At 29.7% G+C, this 14,351-nt stretch overlaps 3 protein-coding genes across 4 annotated transcripts; 2 read left to right on the top strand and 1 right to left on the bottom strand.

Moving 5' to 3' along the window:
- The first annotated feature begins 406 nt into the window (after nucleotides 1-406).
- Nucleotides 407-4,200, top strand: LOC127283356 (tyrosine-protein kinase transmembrane receptor Ror). The gene is made up of 10 exons (XM_051308155.1): nucleotides 407-651; nucleotides 851-995; nucleotides 1,120-1,244; nucleotides 1,329-1,858; nucleotides 1,942-2,178; nucleotides 2,303-2,433; nucleotides 2,505-2,721; nucleotides 2,796-3,131; nucleotides 3,277-3,545; nucleotides 3,621-4,200. The coding sequence occupies exons 1-10, from the start codon at nucleotides 569-571 to the stop codon at nucleotides 3,804-3,806; spliced, it is 2,259 nt and encodes a 752-aa protein (XP_051164112.1). The 5' UTR covers nucleotides 407-568; the 3' UTR covers nucleotides 3,807-4,200.
- Nucleotides 4,201-4,860: 660 nt separating this feature from the next.
- Nucleotides 4,861-11,153, bottom strand: LOC127283355 (serine/arginine repetitive matrix protein 1-like). 2 transcript variants are annotated; one of them, XM_051308154.1, is made up of 8 exons: nucleotides 11,009-11,153; nucleotides 10,397-10,675; nucleotides 8,125-8,667; nucleotides 7,310-7,532; nucleotides 6,668-7,228; nucleotides 6,347-6,401; nucleotides 6,214-6,243; nucleotides 4,861-6,020 (listed from the first exon to the last, which is right to left on the bottom strand). In XM_051308154.1, exons 2-8 carry the CDS (start codon nucleotides 10,672-10,674, stop codon nucleotides 5,077-5,079), a joined length of 2,634 nt encoding a protein of 877 aa, XP_051164111.1. In that variant the 5' UTR covers nucleotide 10,675; nucleotides 11,009-11,153; the 3' UTR covers nucleotides 4,861-5,076. The 2 variants fall into 2 exon arrangements, with proteins under 2 accessions (XP_051164111.1, XP_051164110.1); XM_051308153.1 differs by having other exon boundaries at nucleotides 6,668-7,532.
- Nucleotides 11,154-11,692: 539 nt separating this feature from the next.
- On the top strand, nucleotides 11,693-14,210 carry LOC127283358 (26S proteasome regulatory subunit 8). The gene is made up of 6 exons (XM_051308159.1): nucleotides 11,693-11,871; nucleotides 11,958-12,102; nucleotides 12,432-12,842; nucleotides 12,921-13,147; nucleotides 13,316-13,591; nucleotides 13,969-14,210. Exons 1-6 carry the CDS (start codon nucleotides 11,854-11,856, stop codon nucleotides 14,107-14,109), a joined length of 1,218 nt encoding a protein of 405 aa, XP_051164116.1. The 5' UTR covers nucleotides 11,693-11,853; the 3' UTR covers nucleotides 14,110-14,210.
- Nucleotides 14,211-14,351: the final 141 nt, after the last annotated feature.

Raw genomic sequence — 14,351 nt, 5'->3', positions numbered from 1 at the left:
GCGCAACGTGTTTCAATTCGAAAGTTGTTGTTGGTCGTTAAGGTGCTTTATACGCTTATCCTTCTCGCACTCATAGTCTAGTTACAAAATTTGATGCTTTAAGGTACGGTCACAACTCAGTTTCTAAAGTAACGTTGCCAACGTATAAGATTGAAAAAAATAAAGAATATTCTTATTTCTCTCCCTCTTATATGTTACCATTTGTCATAATCCTCGTCAACTACCTATTGGAAATTTAGTGACTGTATTGTTAAAATTAAAAGTTACTATAAAATTACTACAATTTCACTAGAGCAGGGTGCGGTAGTTGAAGAGATTTATGACAACAAATGGCGAGTGGTGGGGACAATGGAAACCAACCTGAGCTGTGGCCGTACCCTTACGCCCCCATGTGATTTCACCTTTACATATCCCGACTTGCGTCATTCGGGAATCTTCTCTACTTTGGTCTTAAATCATAATGAATGAAATATCCCGGCCCTTACTTAACATTCTCCTCTGATAATACTGTAGGACCGTTTCAACTTTTTACTACTTTTACATCTTCATAAATGTCTAATCATTAAATATGTTATTCAAGTACTTTATGTTATTACAAAGTGTTCATATTTACGTACAAGCCCGTGACGAATTTGTAAACACTAAAATAAGGTATAATGTTGTTTATATTTCAAATATTGTTTTCATATAGTAAACAATTTTTAAATAAAAGAGTTTATGGTATTCATTTGTATTTTGGATTATTTAATATTTCTGAGTGTAATTTTAAAGATAAGGCACGACTTCTAATAAAGTAACATGCTTACAAGATTTTTTGTGTAATTAATTTTCTTTTTTTTCTGTTAAACAGGACTGAAAAGGAGAATTTAAAATCGTCTAATGATAAGAATAATTTTAATTATACTGAACTTAACAATTTAAGTAATTTAAATGCAACATTAAATTGGCCGAATAATTTAATTATAAGCCCAAAATATCAGGAAGGAAAGTGTGAGGTAGGTAATATTAAAATTGCTGTTGAAAAATAGTCATTATAATTATGTAGTTCTTCAGCTAGAACGTATAACAATTTACATTTTAAATAATTATAGCTTTACTTTTCATCGATTTTTTTCGCAGATATATAAAGGAAAAATATGTTTAGAATTTGTTAAAAAAAATTTTGTTTTCATTCCTGATTCCATGACACAAGACTCTTTGGAAAATAAACTTGAACAAGCTTTCAGCGTTATTAAATTTTCAAAGTAAGTTTTTTTTTTCTATTTTCTGAACGTTTGTCGTTATCGTTGATAATGTAAAATTTTTTAATAAAATGTTTATCTCTGCAGTGAAGTTTCAACTAATTGTCAAGGATATGCAAAACCATCTCTCTGTTATTCTGTGTTTCCCATTTGTCGTGATAAGACGATTGATAGTGAGCATCAAAATTCTCGAATTAGCAGTCGGTTATTTAATTTATTAAACTCCAATAAACAAAAATTACAAGATAAATCTGAAAAAATCGACAGTACAGATGAATTAAGAGAATCTCCAATTACAATTGAAATGTTTTCTTCGTCCGACAACAAAATAAATAATTATAAAGATAATTTACATTCTCAAAACGAAATTGTTTTAAGCCATTCAATGCAGTCAAAAACAAATAATTTAAATACTAGAGTGCGTAGAATTTGTCGTGAAGAATGTGAAATGTTAGAAAATGAATTATGTCGTCAGGAGTATGCAATTGCAAAGCGTCATCCGCAAATTGGGCAGCAAGTTCCTTTGGTAGAATGTTCGGATTTACCTTTAAACGGTACAGATGAAGCTGTTGACTGTTTATCTTTAGGTATTTCAACAGAAATTCACATTCATAAAGGTAAGTGTTGGAAAATTTTGTTAAATTGATTAATATAAATAAATTCGAATGTACTGTTTTAACATATTGTTCCTTTTTTTCAGAAGACAATTGTTATTGGGGTACTGGCCAATCATATCGTGGAATTGTAAAAACAAGCATTTCTGGTCGCATGTGTCTTAGATGGTCACATCAGTTTAATCTTCAAATATCTGATTATTTGGAACTGGCTGGAAGTCATTCTTATTGTAGAAATCCTGGTGGAAAAGAACTGCATCCATGGTGTTACGTTGATGTAAATAAACGAACACACATTGAATTTTGTAAAATTCCAAAATGTAGTAAGTTTCTTGAACAAATTACTTATATAATTAATTTGTAAATGGTGACCTTTTTAAAAACCAGATAAGATAATTTTGTATATATTTTATTTATAAGAATTAATATGCAAAAATGATTTTTTAGTTGACAGTTTTTGGACTTACACCATTATTGGATTCATAATAACGGGGGTGCTTGTAATAATATCTTTTTACACTTATTGCTACAAAATTAAGAATTCATTAAGATCGATAGATCATTTACCATCAAGCAAGGTATGGGTAGAAGAAGCATAATTTTCTACTTACTTAAAAGATATTGAAGAACTTAATTGTTTATATTGCAGATGTTAACGAATTTACATTGTGATAGAAATATTTATAATGGATGTCAAAACACAACTCAAATAGTAGAAATGAATTCTCTTTTGTCAGAACGAGAAAATATAACGTCATGTACTGGGACACTTGGGAGTAAAAATGTAAAAACTTGTGCTAATTCAGTACCTCAATTTTCAATTACTAATGTAATGTTTTTACAAGAATTGGGAGAAGGTGCATTTGGTAATTTTCAATTTATAATTATTTATTATAATTCAATAATGAACAATTTATTTTTCATAATAAAATTATTTTAGGAAAAGTTTACAAAGGAAAATTACAGACTGAACAATCAGCAGATCCTATTTATGTAGCAGTCAAAACTTTAAAAGTAGATGCAAGTTCAAAAACTCTAAATGATTTTAAAAGAGAAGTAGATCTCATGATAGATCTCAGGCATCCTAATATTATTTGTTTATTAGGTGTGATTTTAAAAGGAGATCCTATGTGCATGCTTTTTGAATATATGACTCAAGGAGATTTACATGAATTTCTCATTAGTCAATCTCCAAAATCCGATACATATTTTAATGACAATAAAAATGTGTTTAAACAATCCGAGTTTTTGCATGTTGCTCTTCAAATTGCCGCAGGTAAAGTGATTATGCTAGAAAAAACAAATGTAAAATGAAATATAGCTATATTATTTATCGGCTATCTCTTTAATTTTTATTAGTTTTTAATGATTCATACACACATAATTTTAATTATATTTCTTTTGTCAATTTATATTTTCAGGCATGGAATATCTTGCTAATAATCATTATGTTCATCGTGATCTAGCAGCTAGAAATTGTTTGGTTGGAGATAATTTGACGGTGAAAATTTCCGATTTTGGTTTATCCCGAGATATATATAGCAGTGATTACTATAGAGTACAATCGAAGAGCTTACTTCCTGTCCGATGGATGCCACCGGAATCAATTCTTTATGGAAAATTTACAACTGAATCTGATGTATGGAGTTTTGGAGTTGTTCTATGGGAAATTTATAGTTATGGTTTACAGGTATTAAATTTTTCCAATTTGCAAGATTTAATCATATTTATTCATTAAATTAAATTTACATTTTGTTTATTTTAGCCATATTATGGATATAATAACCAAGAAGTAATCGATATGATACGTTCACGTCAATTATTACCATGCCCTGAAGAATGTCCTGCAGTGATATACAGTCTAATGCTCGAATGTTGGTCAACAAACCGTAGACCACAATTTTCTGAGATACATCAACGGCTACACAATTGGTCAAGTAAACTTTGTTAAAAATTATGTTTTCTTTTCATTTCTTCACGCAAATAAGAAGAAAATAAACATTCTTCCTAACTTCAATATTTTTTAAGAAAAAAAAATCAATTACTAGTCATATTAATTTATTTAATTACGATAAGATAAAAATTTGTTAGTAAAGTATCAATCTGAGAATATTTACAACTATTTGTAAAATGTTGTGTATAGCAATATTATATATTTATATTTAAAATTTTTATACCAGTGAATATGAAATGTAGATGTACATAATATTAGGTATATAAGACATCTTAATTGTATTCTATCTAAGACTTGTGTATGTTTGTGAGGTTGTTTTGTACTCCAAAGAATTTTATAATTTTAAACTTTATTTGTAATTTTTTACAATACATTTTTTAAAAGTCTGAAATGAGTGGTCTTATTTTTTTTAACATATCCTACATAGATTTATATATATATATATATGTATGGCTTTTTACACTAGTAGATATATATATGTATATATATATATATATATCTACTAGTGTACATGTAGATGTATATGTACTAGTGTACTAGCCATGAGTTGTACATGGAAATATTTTTTTCATTATTTATAAAACTAATAATAAAATACAATAAACAAAATTAGGTAATTTTGTAGAAGAATATTAACTTAATTATAAAGCATTATCAACAGTATGCTACCTATCTGCAAAGTAAATGAAAAATCATAAATTGTTAATATATAATAAATTTAAGCTTTTGTAATTAGAAATAATATAGGTGTAATTTTAATATTTTAAATATCTAAATAAATATTTAAATGAAAACAGTTTAACAATTATTGAAAATTTATTATGTACTTATCAATATACATAAGGAATTGTTTATTAAATTTAATGTTTACTGTTTTTTATTATATGTTAATAATACAGAAGTAAGTGGAATTTACATGAAAGCTTATTATTGAAATTGAAATTGGAAATTACATTAAAAAAAAAATCAATCAACACTAAAGCTTTCTGGTTAGAAAATATACAAATATGTATTTCTGGTAAGAGGTCATAAAATCATAACTTGAACATACTGATTGCTTCAAATTTTTAATCAGAAAGCTGTACTCGACAAGAGTTTACAAAGTGTAGAGTTTACAATCATGTATAACAAATTTCCAAGACTTAAGCTGAACATATAATGGCTTTGGTGGTTAAATTTAGTTACTAATAAAGACTGTATGACTTAAAGTAGAAAAATGGTTTTTTTAATGGCAAATATTTCAAGTGATCTTTTTTTACTAGAGTTTTTACCAATATTTGCCGCGAAAATTTCCTCTTGCTGGTGGTCGTCCTCCCATCGGTATTTCACGGGGTGCACGAGATTTAAAGAAAAGCGCTGCTTTACTTGATCCAATAGATTCTCTCGAGAAATTTTCGTGTTCCAAATCTAAATCTTCAGGTGGATCATCCGTAGTCATGGGACTTGAGCCTCGTATTTCATCAGACATCTCTTCACGAAAGTTAACTCTTTCTTCTCGATAATTAATTCTTTCATCGAAATTGCGATTCAAAGTATGAGCATAATTTCCGGATCTCATGTGGTCAGATCCTCTATTACCTGTAAAAGATTCTCTAGGGGGCAATTCTGAATTAAAGTTTCGAGAATGTTCAATAGATGGATTTATATTTGCGGTCAAACTAGAACTTTGACCTAAGTTATGCTCATTTAAAGATTTAAATGGTCGTTCAGGGGAAATTGTGCGTCCCCAAGGAGTTCGCTTTTGAGAGCTACTTAAGCTCCATCTTAAGTCCTCTGAATCTCTCATCTTATTGGAGTAATCATATGTTTCTCTCATACTCCAATCCAAACGATCAGTAAGTGGTCTCTTTTCTTGTTGAGTAAACGGTTGCTGTATGTCCGTGGAATACACTTGAATCCCAATGTGGGCAACGCTCACACTTGCTTGAACGCCCATTGATGCTGTTTCTAATTCGTCCGTTTGACAGATTTTCTGGTGCATTTGAATAGATGATTTAGATGCAGACTGAGTCTCTTCCAAATCTTCCCAATCAATTTTATTTTTACCCTTACGAAGAAGAATGGAATTTGAAGTTTCTTCAGCAGTTTCATTTGGCGTGAGTTCTTTAGTAGGATCAAAGAAAAATCTGCCCTTCATCTTTAAACGTGGATCTTCCGATGGTAAATCTCGCAACGCATACTCACAATGACGGAGAATTTCTGGTCGGAATCCTATTTAATAAAATTATAAATTAAAAATCACTGTTTAAATTAAAAAAATATATATGTATATATACGGAAAATTTATTTTTTTTTTGAAACAAAAGTGTCTTTTCTTCTTTCTCTACATTTAATCAAAAACCTATTCATTAGACGAACGCTATTATTAGTTGAATAACATAATTAAAAAAACAAATCAACTCACCTGGATATAAGACAGAAGAATTTTTTGAATCTAAAGAAAACAAATAAAAATGTTGTAAGAATACATACGTGGTTAAAATTTCTTAATAGATATTCAATAGTTAAAATTAATGGATTAAAAAATTATTTCGAACCTTTTGTAGAGACTGATGCTTCCAAGAGACTAGATAAGCTGGTTTTTTCAAAACGCTGAAAAAATGAAACAATTTAATTATGAATAATTTTTAATTAATAATAATAAAGTAGAAGACATCGTTAGAATTGAAGTGAGTTACTACAAGCACTAAAAAATATTTTCATTGTAATTTTTATATTATGTAATGGTTTCATTTGAGGAAATATAATTTTGACAACAAAAATATTAATTATAACTCATTAACAATTGAATTAATGTTTATATATCTTAATGAATACATGTTATAAAATAATTTTGAACCAAGTAGCAGGATAATTACTTTGGAATTGGAAATAACAGGTGGCTCTGGTGTTTTTAAGCGTTCATCCTGGGTCATCTCCTGAATATTATAAGGTGATGATGATCTGCAATCGTGGTACGTTGTTTGCTGTGAAGAATTGACATTTTTATTGGTTTCCAATAGATTGTGATTTGGAGATATTTGAGATATAGGCTGTCGTAATGAATTGTAGACTGAAGATGGCTCCGAAATCCCAGGAGCCGGAACAGGTTGTGGTGAAGGAACAGGTAATGGTAGACCCGGGGGACCCAAAATAAGTTGTCCAGTCGGTGGTCCTGGTGCAAGTATTGGAACAGGTACAGGAAGAGGTCCAGTTCTGTGTACAGGATTCGGTTGTCCGAACACTGGTGGTGCTGGTGAAAAGTCGGGTGGACCTAAATGCACTGGCATCTGTTCAAAGTTCATCACTTGTCCTTGCGGCAGTATGTCGAAGTTGATGAATGGCGCTGGTCCCGACATTCGAGGTGCTCCAGAAGGCACGTTCATACCTGGTGGTCCAATAGCACTTGACATTGACGAAGGTCCAGCAATTACTGGCCCCTGTGGTGTAAAATTTGGATTTGGCAACAAAGGTAGTCTTGGTTGAGAATCAATGTGAAAAGATGAAGATGACACATTTACCGGTCCTGAATATCTGTTTAGAGTAGATGCAACTTCCATTTCGTTTCTTAACTGCCTAGCAATTTCATTGATAAATGGAGAGCGTTTTCTGCGTCGATCTGGAGATCTGCTGCGGCTGGGGCTTCGACGTCGTGGTGATCGGCTGTACCTTTTGCGTCGTTCAATGCTGGAACTACGGTGACGATCGCGAGATCGGCTCCTTCTACTCGACACCTTGAATTCACTAATAACATATTTCCTCACTCAGGTTTTTCCTTTCTAAATAACTTATTGCTAATTTTAACACATTTCAAATAAAATACTATTCACAAAATAATAATATTCAGGCACTTTTCTATTATTATGACTTTTTCCAAACATTCTCACCCCACATAGCACTATAGTTATGAAAATATTAAATGTGTAAATATTATTCGTAAATTTATTTATATAAATATATTAATGGCATAATATATTTATAAACAAGTTATTAGTATATAATCAAACTCGTTGTACCTTATATCTCATAAAACTTGTATTCAATCAACAAAATTGTTTTACAATTATTATATATACATGCAAATACAAATAAAATGAAACGTTCATGACGCTATAATATAAAATATTATTTAGTAATAATTATCCAATTATTACAGGTTTTTTCTAAATATGTATTATTAACACTTGATTACGTAAGTTTCATGTACAAAAAATACAATAAATTCATGAGTAAATAAACTAATAAACTGAATCTTTGTTTGGAAAAAGATTAATGAATGTAAAATATTATAAATGATTAATTATAGGATCGGATGTATTTTTATTTTGTATCTTACCGATCACGTTGTTCCAATCTTCGTTTTTGCCTTTCGATGCTCCATCTTCTTTCAGTACTGTTTCTACGATCCCAACTTGATTTTCTACGCCTATCGGGACTTCTGCGACGATCAGGACTGAGAATAAGTGGACTTCTACGATGTTGTGAGTTTCTTCTTCTTTCAGGGGTCATTTGATAAGGACTTCTTCGATTTCTGTATGGACTTACTCTTCTTCTCCTCGAAGGACTAATTTTATATCTTTCCAAGCTCTTTCGACGTTGACTTGTTTCTTGTTGTGTTTGCTTCTCAACTATACTTTCAATAGCATCTTCTTCTGTTCCAGGTGGAACAACTTCATCGGAATCTAAAATATGCTTTATGGCTCTTTCTTTCTCTGCCAAAAGTTTACTCTCAGAGTCCTTTTTCGCACGGATTTTGTCTCGTTCAATATCTTTATTGCTTTTTAATGGATCACGACGGATTGGTTCTCGCTTCTTTTCTTCTTTCCTAAGTCTTTCTCTTTCTCGACTCTCGGCTCTTCTTTCAAGTCTACGTCGTTCCCTATAAGTACGCTTATCTTCATTCGTTTTCAACATGAATTTTCAAATTTTTATATTAACTTTTTACATTAAAATATTAATAAAATTAATTAAATAAATAAAAAATTAAAGAGATATTGAATATTTAAAATAAAAAGTTAATCGTTAATATATGTAAACATAGTTTAAAGAATTTTCTCACACATTCATTTATATATATATTTTTAACTTTTTTGGTACCTAATAATATATTTTCTTTTATACCTTTAACTTAAACTCGATCAAGTAACACATTACGTACTACATATTTTAAGAAAAGATGTTAATTCTGTTAATGTATGTAAAGAAAAAAAAAAAAAAAAAAAAAATCAACAGTATAGTTTTTATTTAAAAAATATCAAAGTACTCGAAAATACTTAAAAAAAATTGAAATTATTCCAGTACTTGAAAAATTTCTATCTGTTGAAATCATGCTTGACCGCTGACTCAACACAAAGATCAAAAAACTTGACTTGACCTACTTATAAATATCGAGTTTCAAGCCTTTTTTGTACAATCATAACTGCATGAAAAATTATGTTATTTTTAGTCGGAGTTCCTATTAAATCTACTGATTTAATATATGATTAATTATTCTAACTTGGACAATAAAGAGAATTCTAAACTATATGTAACATTTATATTAAATTTTTCTATTTAAAAAGAACTAAAGAAAACGTTATAGAAAGGAAATTTTTGACAGTGCTTTTTCCCTTCAAAATATCCTTTCATAATCAGTGTAATATTCTTTTAGTTATTTGAAATAGTTGTACAAAGATATTCTCTCTGAGAAATCGGTGACTACTACATTCAATTTATATGATTCTCAACAAATATTCATTTAAAAATTATGTTTTTCATTCTTGTTTCAAACGGAAATATCATCTACAAATTAATTAAAAACTTATGAGTGAGAAAAGCATCACAAAATTTCCTGACTCAAAAATTAGTGTTTCTTGTCAATAAATTTTTTAAAATAATTTAATTTAAATTAAAAATTTCATAAAAAAACATTAAAATATTTTGATGTTGAATTACATACTTCCATCTAATGAAATTAACTCTTGAATTACACAGATTTTCAAATAAAAAAAATTTGTAAAGAATCAAAATAATATATCAAATATGAATTCAAATATATTGATTATATAATATGTATTGTTTCGATACACGGTGAAAAATAGAAAACAAAAATAAAGTACATTTTACTACTTCCGTATTAAATCCTAAGCAGCCCGTTATTTCTGCTTATTTCTGCCAACTTTTGCTGAGTAAATAGTAAAAACTACTATTTCCGGAGTAAACTTTAATATTTCAGTAGTAATTTTTTCTATTTCCGGAGCAAAAGTTGTCAGAAATACACACAAGTTCCGGACAGTTTAAATTTTACTTTGTAAATAATAAAAGTTACTTTATATTTTTTTCTGTGTACTATTGCAATTATCATAACAAATTTATATTTCAGTTAATCTATCATATTTTTAAATGTTCTGACATGTTTAAAAATATGCCAATTAATAAAGCAATATGTAATATGTAGTAAATTATTTAAGAGATTTTACGTGTGCAAAATATTTGCATATTTAATAGAACAAAGTACTATTTGAGCAATAAATTAATGGTTTGAGAAATTGTAACTTAAAAACCAGATGTGTTTAAAATTTCCGGATTGAGCAATATTTTTAGAAAATTTTCTATAAAGAAACTGCTACCTAGATGTAAGTCTTTTTTCACGTTCCCTTGGATGATTCCCTCGTCTTGTGTCTTCATTTAAACGATCTTCTTCACCTTCCCAAGCATCAACCACGTCCATTTCTTTCATAAAGTCTTCATCATTGACATCTTCAGTTTCCTCATCTTGATTCTCTCGAAGTTTACTGACATGTAGATTGATTTTGTCCTTATCCCCACCTCTTAAATTAGATTTTTCACGACTTTCGATATTAGATTCGTCAACTACACTCATACCATTTTCCTCTTTACCCTCCATTCTGGTCAAAAATATAGAAAGATCTGCTTATTCAATTATATTTTATAATATAGATATACAAACACGAATGATTTCAACTAAACTTCAAATTATATATTTAAATTGTGTAAAATTCATGCACACATATTTACGTCATTAATTAATACATTACAGCTTCATTATAATGAGATACTTATTTTAATTGCAATGCAGGACACAAGAGTCGGCATGCATATTTTTGATTATGTTGTAGTACGTAGATTCATTATTTTACATAAATTATACAGAGTTAATTAGGAATATTAAAAGAAAGAAAAATGCCTACTGAAATTTAATTACAAAAAACATTTGATACCTGTTTATATAAAAAATTGACTAAGAGATCAAAGATGAAAACAAAATTGGTATAAATTATTATTACAATCTTGTTAATCGAATCGTTTCCAAACTTAAACTTAATAATTTAAAGATAAGAGCATATTTGTAAGATATTCATGTACTGTATGTACACAGTTTAATTCTAAAGGCCTGAGCAGAATAGAACGTAACCAGAATTGTAACCGTAAACGCAACCGGAATAATGAGTTAGAGAAGGACAAACAATATGTCTATCCTTCTCTAACTCATTCTTCCGGTTGAGTTTGCAATTACGATTCCGGTTACGTTTCTATTCTGCTCAGGCCTTAACTATTAACCAGGCTTAAAGGTCTTTCTCCAATAGCATGCGTTAAGGTGCTTTTATACGAGTGTCGAAGAACTGCGCAGGCGTAGTACAATACGTTCCAAAAATTTACTGATAACTGTCTTATGTCATGTTCACGTATATATACTGTTAAATATTTTCTAATGGACCTGTACCACCGATAAAGAAGGGAACACAGGAATCAGACATCTCTCTCGGCTCGCGACTTTCAATGGCAGACAGCATTCCAAATATATAGAGTTCAGTGCATACGTTAGTTTCACATTTCAGATATTGTACATACTTTGTAAAAATGGTTGAAGCTTGTAGAATGGGATTGAGTGACTATTTTTGTATGTATGTGACGAGAAGCCTTCTTAGTTGGATTATGGTAACATGACATGCAGATCTTTTTCCAAATTTCTGACTGATGTATATTAATATCACGGGAACTACTTTGTAATATTAAATAATTGAAATAACAGAAATTTTGGTAAACTTATATTTTATAATTCATCATGACACTTATTAATAAGGTAAATTACTTTTTAATTGAAGTTTATAGTTATTGTATAATGATAAATATTCATAATCAAAGGATTAACGTAACTACGTATTTTAGATGGAAATAGATGAAAAAACTGCCAAGGGGGAAGGATTTAAACCATATTATATTACAAAAATTGAAGAGCTTCAATTAATAGTAGCAGAAAAAAGTCAAAACCTTAGACGACTACAAGCACAAAGAAACGAACTAAATGCAAAAGGTTTATTTAATTTTTCTTTTTTATTTTCATGGCTTGTCAAAAATTTTTATAACCCGGCAAATGTTATTGTTTCTGAACACTAAAACAATGAATGCTATTTTACATAAGTACTAAGTATGTGAGGAAATAAATCACTATTCAAAAGCATAAATTTCCAACAGTTATTGAATATTTACATTATAATTGAAAGTTGTTTTAAATACTGGATACCTACTTTAAATTTACATTATCATGTACTTCTAACCTTAAAACGATTATTATGACATTACAGTAAAATGATGAAATTAATTAAAAAATTCATTATCTTTTTTACAATTTGTGATTTTTAGTACGTATGCTGCGAGAGGAGTTGCAACTTCTTCAAGAACAAGGTTCCTATGTTGGAGAGGTTGTAAAACCAATGGATAAAAAAAAAGTGTTAGTAAAAGTTCATCCTGAAGGAAAATTTGTGGTAGATTTGGATAAAAATATTGATATTAATGACGTAACTCCAAATTCACGAGTAGCTCTTCGAAATGAAAGTTATACCCTTCATAAAATTTTACCTAATAAAGTGGATCCTCTTGTCTCTTTGATGATGGTTGAAAAAGTACCAGATTCAACTTACGAAATGGTTGGTGGTTTAGACAAGCAAATTAAAGAAATTAAAGAAGTCATTGAATTACCTGTTAAACATCCTGAATTATTTGATGCGCTTGGAATAGCACAACCAAAAGGAGTACTCCTTTATGGACCTCCAGGCAAGTGTTGTTTATTTATTGTTAAATTGCAAAATCTTTGAGAGCCATTGTATATTAAATGCAATTTGCATTTTACAGGTACTGGAAAGACTTTATTGGCAAGAGCCGTTGCTCACCATACAGAATGCACTTTTATTCGAGTGTCTGGATCTGAACTGGTTCAAAAGTTTATTGGAGAAGGATCGCGAATGGTTCGAGAATTATTCGTAATGGCTAGAGAACATGCACCATCTATCATTTTTATGGATGAAATTGATTCCATTGGAAGTTCTCGCATCGAATCTGGTTCAGGAGGTGATAGCGAGGTAATATTTGAAAGAAAAAAAATATAATGTATTTATTTTATCTTCCCATATTTTATGAATTATTATACATTCTAAATCTTCTTTTTCACAATTCAAAAATGAAAACACTTGAGCTGTCATTGACTTTATTATTAGAAATTTAAATTACTTGGATACGTTCAATTGTAGGTACAACGTACAATGCTTGAGCTCTTAAATCAATTGGATGGTTTTGAAGCTACTAAGAACATAAAAGTTATCATGGCAACTAATCGCATTGACATTTTGGATCCAGCTTTATTGCGCCCTGGACGCATTGATCGAAAGATTGAGTTCCCTCCACCAAATGAAGAGGCTAGACTGGATATTTTGAAAATTCATTCCAGAAAAATGAATCTAACTCGTGGTATAAATTTAAGAAAAATAGCGGAATCGATGCCGGGGGCTTCTGGTGCAGAAGTGAAGGTAAAATTAATATATTTTTAATTGATATATAGAAACCGGACTGAAGCAAGCCACGCTGAAAAAAATTTTGGTACGTTGAGGTTTCAGCGTTGATGGCGTCGCGTCATCTTACAAAAGAAGCACTGATATTTGATGTGGTATAATAGAGGTAAGCAGATGTCCCACGACAAATAAAGCAGTAAGTTGTGCTCACAAAACGGGATCGTTGCTTCATCGCCGTGGGTCACCTGTACTCCTACAACAAAATCTCAGCCGCCCAAATTTTTTTCAGTGCTGCTTTGTCGGCTTACTCAAAACTAGACTCTATTGATATATATATATGTATATATAGATGTGTTTATTATTTTTTAATAATTTTAATAATTTTTCCAAAACAGGGAGTATGCACAGAAGCTGGTATGTATGCTCTTCGTGAAAGACGTGTTCATGTTACTCAAGAAGATTTTGAAATGGCAGTAGCTAAAGTTATGCAAAAAGACTCAGAGAAAAATATGTCCATCAAGAAATTGTGGAAATAAATTTATTTACTTATTATCAAAACTAACTTTATATATTACTAAACATTTTTTCATTATAAACAATAAAATGAAATTAAACATTTTTTCTTATATGTACAAAACTATTCAAGTTATTATCTTACATCCAAGTCCTTAAAAAAAACTCTTTTGTAAATATCCTTTATCTGTAGTGTATATATATTATTTTTAAATATTGCCCAATAGATTTTATCGACTATTTATAGGGTAGGTACAAATTTCCA

Source organism: Leptopilina boulardi, unplaced genomic scaffold, assembly GCF_019393585.1.
Source record: "Leptopilina boulardi isolate dan_hultmark-lab unplaced genomic scaffold, ZJU_Lbou_2.1 LbouV2_31, whole genome shotgun sequence".
Classification (NCBI taxonomy): Eukaryota; Metazoa; Arthropoda; class Insecta; order Hymenoptera; family Figitidae; genus Leptopilina; species Leptopilina boulardi.
The sequence above is the reverse complement of the archived record's forward strand: the minus strand, read 5'-3'. Positions and strand labels throughout refer to the sequence as shown.